The sequence below is a fragment of the Bufo gargarizans genome, chromosome 2 (genome assembly GCF_014858855.1).
Source record: "Bufo gargarizans isolate SCDJY-AF-19 chromosome 2, ASM1485885v1, whole genome shotgun sequence".
Taxonomy (NCBI): domain Eukaryota; kingdom Metazoa; phylum Chordata; class Amphibia; order Anura; family Bufonidae; genus Bufo; species Bufo gargarizans.
The window spans coordinates 355,671,485-355,686,980 of NC_058081.1; the positions used below are offsets into that span (position 1 = coordinate 355,671,485).

The following is a 15,496-nucleotide window of genomic DNA, read 5'->3' on the forward strand; positions in this document are numbered from 1 at the left end:
GGTTCCATTACCCTCATCCATTCTTCAGCTTGTTCTCGACTCTGAACCGCCAACACAAGCAGCTCCGAATTAGGCAGACAGAATCGCAGCTCATGCTTCTTACGTCTCCCATCCTTGGGAACATAAGTGATTCCGCATAGAGGCAAGGGCATCTCCAAGTGAGGATGCTGGTCTTTGGAGCTCTTGTAACACTGCAGGTAGAAACATTCATTACCAAAAATGCAGTAGGACATCCATGAATGAAGATAAACTCATATTATTGTAAATGCTTCCAGGGTACAATGATCAAAGCGTCCGCTCTGACCAGCGCCGTAATCTTGTGATGGGCGAGCTAGCACATGCGCAGTGTCGGCATAGTGTTTCTTCCCTGTGCTGGCATCAGCCTCAGGGAACGAACTGCGCATGAGCTAGTTCGCGCATCGCGAGATTACGGCGCTCTAGCTTTGTGGCGTCAGGGAGCAAGAAGGAGATTCGGAGGATGTGGGGCGGTGCTGGGCTCCTTCACAGTGGGCGTGGCTGGGCTCAGAGTCAGAGAATGCTGGGCTCATCTCTGAAGCATGGAGGAGACAGGACTCATCTTTGCCTCATTTGCATATCTATAAAATCTGTTTTTTTTTACACAATAAAAGCACACAGAGCTATGGGGACTGGATATTGCGGATGTGCTAGCGGCCATCTAGCAACCCATGTCCTCAGCTCTGTACCCAAAATCCAGGTGACAGGTTCCCTTTAACAGGTTCCGACTTTATGCTGCCCTATATGAGGTCAGCAAAAGTAAAAGCAACCCTGATTATAGCGGTGTGTCACTTTCATCCAGTTGTTTTCATAAAATCACATGTGCACTGCTGACGTCTCCTCAACATTCATGAGTTGCTGGCTCCCCTGGTCACCAGCGGTTGATTGACAGTAATAGATGAAAGTTGTCAGTCAGTGGCATGAGGGCAGCAGGAGCCTTCTTCACTTAGCACTTGGGTCGCTTCTGGACTGAAAGGGGTTTTCCTATCTTAATGTTTGTAGCTTATACTTAGGATATGCCACAAATATTATGATGTATTACATCTGGAACATGCTCCTATCCTTAGAATAGGGTCCCCCAAGTGAAGGGAGAGCAGTCATGTATGCATGACCACCCTCCTTTCACTGCTAAGGTAGTTCCGAAACTAGCTAATGGTGCTCAGCTTGCTCTCCATTCACAGCTATTGAATTTCCAAAACTAAGTGTTTCACACTAGCGTTAAGGGTGGGTTCACACTAGCGTTAGGGATTCCGTTATTGCTTTCTGTTATAACACGGTTATAAGGGAAAATAATGCCCAGACAGAATGCAAAACGGAAGCCTTTAAAAGGCATTCCATTTGCTTTCTGTCCTAATAGAAGTCTATGGGAAAGCATAACGGGACCCAGACAGATCCGTTTTGATTCCCATAGACTTCTATTAGAACGGAAAGCAAACGGAATGCCTTTTAAGGGCTTCCGTTTTGCATTCCGTCATAATACAAGTCTATGGGCAGAATAACAGATCCGTCCTTCCATCTTATGGATTCTGTTATTTCGCGTTATAACGGAAAGCCATAACGGAATCCCTAACGCTAGTGTGAACCCACCCTAAGTTTGCTCACTTGGCTATTTTCAGAAATCTCATACCAGTGAATAGAGAGGATGCTGCACATGCACGGTGCACTCTCCTACACTTCTGGGACCCTACTCTGGAGATAGGTGCAGGTCCCACCTTTGGAACCCGCTCTTATATGACATTTGTGGCAGATCCTAAGGATATGCCACAAATGTTGCAGTGGGAATACCCTCATGGCAGCATAAACCTGGAAATAGATTCCCTTTAAATTGCAGAACTTCAAATGCACTGTGTGTGTTATTGACTCAATGTCGTTGTAGGATCCTATGTTAAAAAATAGTAGCTTTTTGCCAACACAAATCCTGACTGGTATATCAGGTGTAAGGCAGGAGCACTGACCCCACAAATAACAGCTGTTCTCAGCTATGGACCTGTAGAATAACCAGGGCTGGTCAGTGACCTGCTCAACACCACTAGCTCACAGTCTTGCTGTTATACTTTATTTCCATGAAGGTGGCCAGTGAAGAGTGGATACAGGATATCCTTTCTGGCTGCCACAATATTTTGATATAGAGGGATGTAATAGGGAATATCCTCCTTCCTTCCTTCCTACTCTTACATTATCAGTCTATTTGCTTTATTCATTCTTGGCTTTATTTCTCTTACCAATAGCTTGTTGTCTCTTATGAGGGTAAGCTGCTTGGCCCACTGGCCAAAACGCTTCTTCCGCAGGAGAAAAGCACAGATTCTGCTGTCTCGAACAAGATGCAAGGAGGCCTCCTGTGAAGGCCATTGGTGCATTTGACGCTGAGCTTTACCTTCTTCATCTTCCTCATCATAAGACTCATATGAACTGCTAAGCCCATCAGATTCATTATCTGCATTCAACAAAATGGTATTATAACAAACAATCAACTAATGCAATGTACACCAACCAAATTACATATACAACCTGCTGATAGTAACTACCATAAACAGTGCACCAGTTCAGTGCCCATCAATATCTCACTGGTTGTATATGTTGAATACATTTATGAAAATTGTTTCATTTGTTTGTGTCACAAACTAACCTGTCTGACTGGGATCCAGCGCCCCTTGTCATTAGCTGCATGGCCACGCTGAACCCCCTCAAACCGTCCCCCCGGGTCGTGGTCACATCCATAGCAACAGAGTGCAATGTTTTGTTGTTTTGTTTCTGCCCGGAGTGTACGTATGCTGGGGGGGGGGGGGGGGGGGGGGGGTTAGTGCATAATTTTACTTAGGTAATGCTGCGGACTGAACGACAGCCCAGTTATCCAATTTCTTGGGGGTTTCTGTTCCTGTCCAATGGAGCGCCGAGTCCATGGACCTATCAGGTTCTGCTCCAGGGACTCGGCGCTCTATTTAAATCCACTTCTGGCCTCATATCCTTGCCACTGATAGTCTGTGACTGCCTAGTTGTGCTCACGGTTCCACTTCTGTCTGTGTGTTTAGATTGCTCATATTATTCACCTCTTGCTTTTGTGTGGTTTTGTCTCTGTGTGTCGTCTGTCTTGCACCTTAATAGAGTAGGGAACGTTGACCAGTTGCAGACTTGCCACCTAGGGCTTGCACTGCAAGTAGGCAGTTAAAGAGGGCTTGGTTCGAGTTAGGGCTCACTGTCCGCGTTTTCCCTACCGACTGCCGTAACAGTTTGTAAGAAAAAAGGTAGTCTAAGGTACGATAAATTATTTATAAATGAAAATGATATCAGTAATAATAAGTAAGCTGTAAGTTAATTAAGTAAGTTGAAAATTGTTCTATGGTGGCATACAATATGGCATGTTTCTATCTTCGTGAAAGTTAGGCAATAGTCGCACGTAAATGACTCACGGACATGTGCTGTCTGTTTTCTCCACAAACAGCACACGTATCTATTGATTTTAGTGTTTCATTCACACATCCTTGTAAATATCCACTGACCCGAAAAGAATCGATACATGCATTTCAGTGCATTCAGAAAGTCTTCAGACTCTTATTTTTTTTTTTTACATATTGTTATGTTGCAGCTTTGGATACACACATTCAGACCCTTTGTAATGACACTTAAAAGTTAGCTGTGGTGGCCTCCCCCTTTTCTTGATCATCTTTGAGACGTTTCTACACCTTGATTGGAGGCAAACTCAGTTGTTTGGGCATGATTTTGAAAGACACAGCCATGTCTATATAAAGTTCCCAAGAGCTTAGTGGCCTCCATAATTCTTAAATGTAAAAAGTTTGGAACAACCAGGACTATTCCTAGAGCTGACTGCTCCACTAAACTAAGTAATCTGGGGTAAAACAGGTGACATAACCCAATGGTCACTCTGGCTGAGCTCCAAAGATCCCGTGTGCAGATGGGAGAAACTTCTAGAAGGTAAACCATCACTGCCCGAAAGAAGCCTTTCATAACTAAAAGACACATGAAAACCCAACTGGAGTTAAATAGTACCTAAAGGACTCTTAGACTGTGAGAAGCAAGATTCTCTGGTCTGATAAAACTGGAGTGTTATGTCTGGAGGAAACCAGACTCTGCTCATCACCCGCCCAATAGTATCGTAATAGCATCATGCTGTGGGGCGATTTTTCAGTGGTCGGAATGGGGAGACCAGTCAGAGTTGAGAGAAAGCTGAATGGAGCAAAGAATAGAGATATGCGTAATGAAAACCTGATTCAGAGTGTTTTGGATTCCAGACTCGGCCAAGGTTTCACCTTCCAACAAGACAATGGACCTAAGAAAACAGCCAATGCAACACAGGGATGGCTTAGGGCCAACTCTGTTAATGTCTTTGAATGGCCAAGCCAGAGCCCATCTTTAGAGAGACCTGAAAAGGTCTGTTCACAAATGTCCAACCTGACAAGAGCTTTAGAGGATCTGCAGAGAAGAATGGCAGAAAATACCCAAAACCAAGCATGCAAACCTTGTGGCATCATACCCAATATGACTGGAGGCTGTGATTACTGCCAAAGGCGCTTCAACTAAGTATTGACTAAAGGGTCTGAATAGTTATGTCAATGGAATATTTTAGTTTTTCCTTTTCAATAAATGAACAAAGACTTTGAACGTTCTGTTTTCACTTTGAAATGGGAAAAATTATGGGGAAATATATATTTTTTTATTGTAGCACAAGGCCGCAACATAACAAAATGTAAAGTTTAAAGAGTTTCAGAATGCATTGTACTTTCATCCATTAGGGAATCAAACACACCCATAGAAGTCTAGGGATCCATGAAAACCATGTACAGAACACGGATGTCATCAGTGAAAGGTCCGCATTTCATGCATTGTAGCTAGAAAACACCTGAAAAATGTATTTTTCAGTCTAGCAGTGCACATGCAAAAAAGATTAAATACAGAGGGCAAAACACTCACACATGAGGCAAAAAAAGACCCTCACTGACATTGGAAAGGATGAAACACTGACCGTTTTTTCAGGGATGCCTTCACAGAAATGGACTTGTGGATAAGACCTAAGGTGTTGGGTGACCAACATGCAAATAAACATTTCTGCTGCAGCTAAATCAATTATTACCACTAGGGGGCATAGCGAGAACATGTCTACTCTGACCTGTAGTTCATGTGATTTTAAAAGATAAAATCCTCTTTTTAGATATCGATAAACATGATGCTCAGCTAAAGACTAGCTAAAATTCTAATTCTTTATGTTGTATTTTGTCACCGAGTAAAAATTACAATCATGGTCCTAAAATTAAGCTTTTCTGTGGTCACAAGTGTAAATTAAATACAGTACATGTGTTTATTGTCCTGTGATTTTCAGAGGCACCACCACAAACATGCGTGAAGCTGTGTAATAGATTAGATTATTTCATATTTAATTTGATTGACGTACACTATAATCTAATAGTGCATACACTTCATAGTTGGATACAGTGGCAAAATTTTTTTTTTTAATTATATGGCACTGCCCAATGTGCTAAACTGGGGAATAAATCCCTTGTCTTTGGGGAAATGTACTGTGCCTCATGGTCTGTCAATTGGTGCATTTTGGTTTGTTTCTGCTAGATACTCAGTATCTTCTTCTTTATGTATAGAATGGTCTACAATGCAAAGCTGCACCATGTGTCATGCCACTTACAGGAGTGTTTCTGCTCTCCATTGATCTGTGTCAAGGGATAATTATTATCTGCTTCTTCGTAATATCCGTCTTCTATGGAATTTGGAGGACTGGAGCTATCTGTACAAAACAGGAAGATAAACCAGAAATGATCACAAGAAACATAGCACCGTAACTTCGGGGACAACAGATGCTGTTGAATGGTTGAACTTGATGGACCTATGTCTTTTTTTCAACCATATTAACTATGTAAGAGGCTTAAAGGGGTTCTCCAGTAATAAAGACATTTTACCAAGTGTCGGTACAGCATGCGCATGGTCACATACTCCGCTGCAGCCAATGACTGGCTTCAGTGGTGATATGACCACTGTGACCATGGCACCGCTGAAGCCATTTATTGGCTGCAGCAGACTTTGTGACCATGCCGTATAAACACTGGAGGAGGGACCACAACATGGAGACACATGAGGCAGCGCAGAGGACTGGACCGGCAGCCGGCAGCGAGCAGGTAATTATGAATCCTTAGCTGACTGAGCCAGCCTGCTCGCAAAATATCATTACCAGAAAGTCCTTTAAAGAGGGGCAGCTCTCCTTGGATAACTGACTTTCCAAAATGTGGAGAATCAAACATTTTTTTTGTTCTGCTCCTGGAATGGAACAGGAAAACTGAAAATCAATGCCTAAACTTTAACGAAAAAGCTGGAAATCACTCACTGCGGGAGGTGATATATTCTGTTGACTTCCCTGGTCCTAGTGGCACTGCTTCTTCATAATAATCTTCTGGTGGCGGAGTAGTAGGCAATGGTGGTGGAGGGATACAAGGTGCAGGTGGGGGTGGAGAGGGCTGGCCTTCTATTTCTCTGTAGTCATCCTGCATGTCCCGTAATTCTTGCAGGTCACAGTCTATAAAAGAAAACAAAATCACGGGTCATCAACCACTTATCTAAGCAACGTCAACATTTCCGGTACAGGACATAACATCCCAAACGGATATTTTCCAGTAATGTAGTTATATGCATCTAATTGTCAGGAACTAGTATGCACATAGTAAAGAAGAGATTTTGTGTTCTGTATCTGTTAAATTTAGTGAAGGCGGGTTGTCATGAAGATTTAACAAGGATGACTCACACACCAGAACGGGGTGGTCTGATTGTAAAGTTACTAAGTGGCTCAGTTTACTGATATATCGTTTACGCCAGCGCTAAAGGGCAAAATAGGGTGTTAAAAAGGCCATTCCAGTCAACATTTCAGCTTCCCATAGTGAAGTACAATAAATACTATGACATATAGTCAAGGGCGTAACTATAATACATAGAGACCCATAGAAAAGTAAGACAGGGGCCCCACCACTTAGCGTAAGATTACAGCAGCATAAGTAGCAGTACTTAAAGGTATGTATAATTGCACCATATATCGGAAAACCAACATTATAGCACAACATTACCATATTGTTATTCCCCACTGTCTTGCACATGCCAGGATTGCCAACCTCTGGGCCCCATAGTCAGTGCTATGGCTATAGTCACACACATGCACGTAGTGCAGCTGTCAGGGTTCTGAAGCTTGGCATATAGAGTAGTTCATTGCTTCTCAGGATAGGTCATCAATATCAGATCGGCGGGGGTCTGACACCCGGCCCCCCCCCACGCGGATCAGCGGTATGAGGAGGTGGCACGCGCAGTGTGCACAGGCCGTCTCCCTTCGCTCTTCCGGTCTGCTGGTGACATCTCTTTACCTATTTGATATAACAATAACGTACCAAACTCCTCAAAGAGGGACTCCACGAAGCTGGTGCCATTGTGGTATACTGCCGTGTTCATGTACTGGAAATCATCTCCTAAACAGATCACAGAAGAGGAATGTAAGAATGAACACAGAAAAAGAACTGAAAGAGAACAGTTACATTTCTTTCCACCAAATCATAGCAATCTAAAATTTATGACTATCCCCTAACTAATGTATTTCGAAAGACACTGCAGGCTTTTACTAGACAGACACACGGATACACCATATTTTATCCCAAGAAATAGATACACACGTCCATATGTCACTTTTTCTAAGGTCAATTTCCCTCAAAATACCTGAGGCCGTATGAGGTGAACACCTATTTAGTTCCTGTGGCTTCCTATTGGTCATAACGAATGATAGTAGTCCCTCTGTTAGGTATTGTGAAGTCCAGCTCATGACAAATTCTTCATACACTAGGGTAGCGGCATTCTATCAGTCTTCCCAGTAGGATGTTTAAAGGTAATCTATCACCAGTGATCTCTGTATCTAACGTTTGCATAGACATATAAGAGTAGTTCTCCTGCTCAAAACACCATTTTTCTTTTGTTGATCCGAGACTCAGTTCCCAAGTTATGAGACTTTTTTTAAATATGCAAATTAGGAATTTGGTGCAATGAGTACATCACCATTGCTCTTGTTGCATCCAAGCTCCACAAATTTCTGTGGCCAGCCCTCTCTGATTGCGTTACCACTGCCTTGCTCTGTCATTTAAAGCAGCAAATCAGGGTCTGGCCACAGAAATGAGTGGAGCTTGGGTGGGACAAGAGGAATGGTGACACCCTCATTGCACTAAAGGCCTAATCGAGAGAAAATATCATCACTTGGGAATGGAGTCTCAGATCAGGTGAACCATAGCTATGTGCCCATGCAGACAGACAGTTTGATGGGGTGGTTGCTGGTGGTGTCTGAATATAATTAGGTGGCAGTGATCTCTGGTTACATTTTTCTGTATGATCCATTGGTTTTGAGAGGATCACTACTGGATATGAGCAGAGGTTGCCCCCTCGTAGTGTTTCTAAAACCCACAACAGTTCTACATCCAGTGACTGCATTTGTTCACCCTCTTCTTTTCATTATCTTGGAGTTTAGGGGGTACCATCTCTCCTTGGGGAGAGCACCTTAATTGGCGTGAGGAGACTTATAGGCCATATATGCTCCTCTGGAATTCTGGGAAGAAGGATGCAAATGAGCTCTTGGAGTAGAGAATGGTGGGATGCTTGCCCTCCCTTTTTATGCTGACAATTTGGGGTCTATTGAGGGGAGAGGGGTCTTTTACAGGTACAAATTTCTCATGGAGTTACCACTTTCTCTAAACACTATTGTAACTGAGTACGTGATATTGATCAAGTGACCAATATTAGACCTGACACGTAGGGCCCATTGGAGTAAGATGTAAAAAAATGAAATATTGTCAGCTGTTGAGGGCAGTTAGAAAATGGAGACATTGGGAAGATACCAGGATAACAGGCACTGATTATCTGCCATGATTAGTCACATCATCCACAAATGATTCCTACCAGGAGATGGCTGCAGTTGGCGCAGGATATTGCATACTGCACTTTGTTTCTCTCTAGTGGTGGCGCTCAGGAATTCGTGGTCTAGAAGCTTCAGTAGTACATTCAGTTCTGGCAACAGCTGGTCTAGAACTATAAACAGATAAAATATACATACAGATTACTATATTAGGAATTACACATGATAAATGATCAGTTCCATAGCTTCAAGTCACTCACACCAAAGAAAATCACATCAGTACAATAACGTGGTGACCGGAGGCCCGTGGCCATGTTCTTTGTATGAAGCCAACATCATGATTTCCTGATATATTTCACAAGGCTTCATTGCTCTTTTTGCTTTGTACAGAGGTCAGTTTTCTAGTGTCTCTATCTGTCTCCACATTTACAAGTTACCACCACTAGGAGGCCACATCCAGATGAGCATTGAGGAACGCAAGAACAATGCTCTTCAACATAACAATATCAAGTATATTAGAAAGAGGTTCCTCCTGGAAATCTATACATAAATTGTCATTCTCCATATAGGGTGACCCTGACATCACTGATTAGATACAGGAATAATTTAGGAATGTCACAAGAATGCAAATCTAAGATAGTTAACTCCAGAATTGTTAATTTATGGGAAGTATATGTATTTAATGAGGCAGACATTTCAACAGAACTGAAATGTTTGATCAAATAGATGGCAGTAATACAATAAATTAATTCTTACAATAATGTTAAAAATGCATTTATTTATTTTTTACAATTGGTAAAATTGGACATTATGTACATCACTTGCTGTTCCCTAGTTTTCTGTGGTACAGTTTCTCTTGGTGGAGACTAGCAGCTGGCACAGGGAGTCTTACAGGCAACGCTGCATGGGAAAATGTATGCAAATTAGCTCTCATTCAGGAAGACAAAAACTGTCTCTATAGTGCCACCTATAGGTAGCCACCCTATAGGTCAATATCCAATTCTTTAATAAACCTTGCAGCCCGAGTCAAACCAGAGTCTCCTGCAAAATAAATAGCCACCCATCTATAGATAGCTGTTTCAGGGGTTCTTACCCCTCATCAGTACAGGGCAGGGAACTAGTTGGCTGTGTTAGAGGCCTTAAAAATTGTTTCCAACTACAGGGGCCTTTTGAGCACGTGGTCTCCCACATTACGTCATGTCAATGGGTCAAGTAAAGTAAGGGAGCATCACCTGTTAAACCAGATTTTGACACGTGGGGACCAGAGCACTGCAGTGTCAGTGGAGAAACAAAGGAGCCAGAAACCAATGGTGGGGATCTAGTAAGGTTTCACTTGGCAGGTCTGGCCATGTGTGTGTGGGTTGGGGGCAGTGTCTGCCCAAAAGGCCCCCTGAAGATGGAAAACTCCTTGCAAAGGTAACAGGTATACAGGTTTCTTCCTTCTGGAGAGGAGGTGGTGTGCACTGCATGTACTTAGAGATGGTCTTGCTTTGTAGAAACATTGTAGGTTTCATTTGTCAGTGTTAGGGTACTTTCACACTAGCGTTTTATTTTCCCAGTATTGAGATCCGTTATAGGGGCTCATTTCCGGAAAAAAACGCTTCAGTTTTGTCCCCATTCATTGTCAATGGGGACAAAACTGAACTGAACTGAACAGAATGTATTCTGTTCCGTTTAGTTGCGTTCCCATACCGGAGAGCAAACCGCAACATGTAGTATTTTGCTTTCCGTCCTGGGATGTGGAGCAAGATGGTTTTGGCATGACCCCCAATGCAAGTCAATGGGGACGGATCCTGTTTTCTCTGCCACAATAGAAAACGGATCCATCCCCTATTGACTGTCAATGGAGTTCATGAGGGATCCGTCTTGGCAATGTTAAAGATAATACAAACGGATCTGTTCATAACGGATGCAGATGGTTGTATTATCAGTAACAAAAGCGTTTTTTTGCTGAACCCTGCCGGATCCAGTAAAACTTAAGCTTCATAGTATACAAAGAGCATGAAGAGCACTTGTGAGGTCTCCACATACTATCTTAGAAGTTTAAGAGGCAGGTGGAATGTGAACAATGAGAGTAATAGAGAAGAAATACAAAGGCATGCATGGATAAAAGCTTTATCTGGGCTATTTACAATGGCAGAACTTCAAGGCTGAAGGCATTACTATGAGTAATACCAAGACAGGAGGCAGACAGCTCACACACAATCCAGGTACAAAGCGGTAACTGTCTGCACATTTCTACATCTGTCAGTGCTTTATTTCTGCAGTATCTATGTTATCATGTTATCACCAGCTACAAATACCAGTGGTGAACACACAGCACTGGAAGGTGACAATGATAAATCAATGTCCGCCTAAGTATTAACCCTTCACAGACATCCTGATGTCCAGCACAAAGCTATATAATTCAGGCCTCATGCACATGACCGTATTGCGCATCAGAATTCGATCTGCATTACTTGCTACATTCATTTCTATGGGTCTGCATCCCACAAATAATAGAACATGTCCTATTCTTGTCTGTTTTGTGGACACAAATAGCCATTTCTATTAATGGGACTGAGAACAAAAAATGGATTGCATATGGATGGTATCCCTATTTTGTGGATCTGTGGTTTGCGGATACCTCTGGTGGCGGCTTGTTTCGCGGGAGAACAAAAGTATTGGATGAAAATATTTTCTTCAACCGATCCATCTCTCCCTATACATCATCTGTCGGGGGAGAGTCGTGCGCTCCCCACACACATTAGACTATTGGCCATACCCGACGTTCTCTGCGGGTTCAGCCGACAATATACTAATGTGTATGGCGAACTTAGGGTCGTGTGTGCAGACTATAGAGTCTTCATCATAGAAATCATATAACAAGATATATTTACTAGAAGCAATAACTTGATGTTTGTAAATGGTGGTAAATGTCACCGTGACAAGTCTCATTTTATCAGCACCCCAGCAATTTACACTGATGGAGGGTGATTATCAAGAAATGATACTACTCATGTGCGAACAATCCATGCCATGGGACCACCCAAACAATGCTGGGAAAACCAGAAATTAGGTCAGAGTGAATCTCAAAGTCAATAAGAAAATCGAGCAAAGAGAGGGGGTAGGCACCTGCAGATAACAGTAGGAATTTGCTGAAAACCTTTTTTTCCTTCCCATTCCACTCCCTCTTTTATTCATCCTATCTCCACTTCCTTCCAAAAATTCTCATGATTGTGTATCAGCCAGTCTTTCTTTCATTCGTTCATTCTTTCAGTGACTATAGAGAATGTATGATCTCCCATTCCTGCTGTGCATGTCACGTGGCTACTTCCTTACATTGCCTTTCCTTAAAGTTCAGTTTCCTCCATTTGTATTCACAGTCGATTTTTTTCCCCGAATGTTACAATATGGTTTTCACATTTGTGAGCTGAAATTATTAGAGGATTATTCTGCTAGACAAAACATCAAGTCAAAAGGTTTCTTTTTAGCTAAAGAGGTTCTGTACTTTTCAAGGTTGATGACTTATCCCTAGGGTTATCCTTATGTGACTGGTGTGGGTCCTCTCGACAGAAGAACAAGGGGGCCATGGCTTGATGGAGCAGCACAGACCTAGTATTTTTGTGTTCATGATGGTCTAGACTCTAAGCAGTCCTAAACCAACACCAATGACATATTATTGGCATTGCCATCATTAAATAGTATGGCACTAAGTGAAACCATAAAAAGGAGAAACCATACAAAACTTTCCTATGCTGCTTCAAACCCAACTGCATGACCTTACCACCTCTCAAATTTGACTTATTCTGCTGCATCCAGCTACTAGAACTGATTTTAAAAAAAGAAATAAATGTTGGATTTGACCTTTCACATTAATGATAGAGTCCATAGCAGCATATAATTTTTAACAGCTTGGACATGCTCCCTCCAGAGAGAGTTAATACAAGTTAATAAATAAAAAAAACTATAATTTGTCCTGCTAAATAACAAGCCCTCATACAGCTAGATCGACCGAAAAATAAAAAAGTTATAGCTCTTAGAATGCATCAAAAATAAATAAATGAAAGAATGGACTGGTCACTAAGGTGCAAAACAGGCTGGTTTTCTGACCCCACCTTCTTGGCTTGGCCACACCTTCTACCAGTTTGGCTCTACTTACAACATGGGGCCACTTCTACTTTTTTTTTCGGGGCCACTTCTACTTTTTTTTTTTCGGGGCCACTTACAGTTCCCAATCCACCCCTGTCTGCTGTGAAAAAAATAAATAAAATATGCCGTCACATGGCCGTTGTGTAAATGCAACCATATACTCTGTAGGTCATGTGTCAGATGAGTGGAGATCTGATTACTGGGATCCCCACCATTCATGAAAAGAGGGGTTCTATGCCATCTGTTTTAACTGAGTGCGCCATTGAAATTCTATGGGATTGCCGAGTGCTGCACTGTGATTGGTGGGGACCCCTGTGCTTGAACCCCTTCAAATCAGACACTTCTAACATATCCTGTTGATGAGTGAGGTTGTCATTTTGGTATAACCCCTTTAATGTTCACTACTATATTTCTGTTGCTTATATAGTGCCAACATACCTCTTAGTGATGTGCAGAAGGACTGATGTCATCACTCATGTCAATCTGATTTCCCCATCTGAAACGTACATACATTAGATCCAATTTTGTAGGAACCAATTTCAGTATGTATTTGGGGTAAAGGAGGGAACAGTTGTAGGAAAGCTGGAGGAAACCGACGCAAAGACAGAGAGAACATCTATGATGTTCTCCTTGGGTGCAATCAATTAAAAGGACACAAGTGCTAACCACTGAGCCACCATGCTGACCCATATAGATGTACTATACAGTATATACTGTATAGGAGCAACTTAAAGACCTCCCTCCAGAGGTACCTGGAAAGAGAGCTGAACTTACCTGCCCCTTGCTGCTTTGCTCTCTGTGCCTCCTGGGCTGTCTTCACTGGACATCTGGTCCCTGCTCGTAAACTTCCTTCATGGACGGGGCCGCATGTGCTTCTGCAGCCAATGACTGGCCTCAGCAGTGTCTTGTCCTCAAGCAGCATGTCAACCAGTAGTGTCATGGGGACACATCGTTGGTTGCAGTGGTGCACATGCAGGCAGTTTACATGCTGGGACTGTAAGTACAGTGAAGTCAACCTGGAAGCCACGGAGCCTGAACATAGGGGAGCAGATCTCTTCACAAGTTCCACTGGTGAAGGATAGGGGGGGGGGGGCTTTCTAAAAAAAAAAATATATATATATATATATATATATATATATATATATAAAATTATCGTGGACAGCTCCTGTAAGACTGGTTTCCTGTTCACCTCTTTCGTTTTGTCCTTTATTCTACATTTACATTATCTCCCACAATGTGACCCAAATTATCGCTCTGACATATATGTTACATATTGTTCAGTCATGATCAAATTCTTTAGACAATGTGCGAAAAACTGATTAGAAAGGACAAAAGGTGTTCGCCTGAAGCATTTGAAGTGGAATTATCCTAATATACACACTCACCTAAAGAATTATTAGGAACACCTGTTCTATTTCTCATTAATGCGATTAGCTAGTCAACCAATCATATGGCAGTTGCTTCAATGCATGTAGGGTTGTGGTCCTGGTCAAGACAATCTCCTGAACTCCAAACTGAATGTCAGAATGGGAAAGAAAGGTGGGCTACAACAGCAGAAGACCCCACCGGGTACCACTCATCTCCACTACAAATAGGAAAAATAGGCTACAATTTGCACGAGCTCACCAAAATTGGACTGTTGAAGACTGGAAAAATGTTGCCTGGTCTGATGAGTCTCGATTTCTGTAGAGACATGTAAATGGTAGAGTCCGAATTTGGCGTAAACAGAATGAGAACATGTATCCATCATGCCTTGTTACCACTGTGCAGGCTGCTGGTGGTGGTGTAATGGTGTGGGGGATGTTTTCTGGGCACACTTTAGGCCCCTTAGTGCCAATTGGCCATCGTTTAAATGCCACGGGCTACCTGAGCATTGTTTCTGACCATGTCCATCCCTTCATGACCACCATGTACCCATCCTCTGATGGCTACTTCCAGCAGGATAATGCACCATGTCACAAAGCTCAAATCATTTCAAATTGGTTTCTTGAACATGATAATGAGTTCACTGTACTAAAATGGCCCCCACAGTCACCAGATCTCAACCCAATAGAGCATCTTTGGGATGTGGTGGAACGGGAGCTTCGTGCCCTGGATGTGCATCCCTCAAATCTCCATCAACTGCAAGATGCTATCCTATCAATATGGGCCAACATTTCTAAAGAATGCTATCAGCACCTTGTTGAATCAATGCCATGTAGAATTAAGGCAGTTCTGAAGGCAAAAAGGGATCCAACACTGTATTAGTATGGAGTTCCTAATAATTCTTTAGGTGAGTGTATGTTCGCCTGCTGAACCTCTCCCTAACTGCTACAGCTGCTTACAGGAACTGTACAGACACGTAGATGAGCTATACATTAGGTTTTGTTTCCAAAGCTCATTGATATGGTTACTTTGATCTTGAGCAGATGGGTGTCCACCTATGCATAGATAAGCTATCTTCACTCTAGCTTAAAAAAA

The 15,496-nt window shown here is 42.5% G+C and overlaps 1 protein-coding gene across 4 annotated transcripts in view; it reads right to left on the reverse strand.

Annotated features, from left to right (window-relative positions):
* AFAP1L1 (actin filament associated protein 1 like 1) overlaps positions 1-15,496 on the reverse strand; it is a 74,786-nt gene that overhangs the window by 23,621 nt on the left and 35,669 nt on the right. For all 4 annotated transcript variants that reach the window (XM_044280720.1, XM_044280718.1, XM_044280717.1 and 1 more), the window contains exons 2-7: positions 8,950-9,078; positions 7,404-7,481; positions 6,359-6,547; positions 5,666-5,764; positions 2,238-2,449; positions 12-191 (exon numbers count right to left, since the gene is read on the reverse strand). In XM_044280720.1, the coding sequence (XP_044136655.1) occupies positions 12-191; positions 2,238-2,449; positions 5,666-5,764; positions 6,359-6,547; positions 7,404-7,481; positions 8,950-9,078 (887 nt within the window). The remainder of the gene's footprint in view (positions 1-11; positions 192-2,237; positions 2,450-5,665; positions 5,765-6,358; positions 6,548-7,403; positions 7,482-8,949; positions 9,079-15,496) is intronic.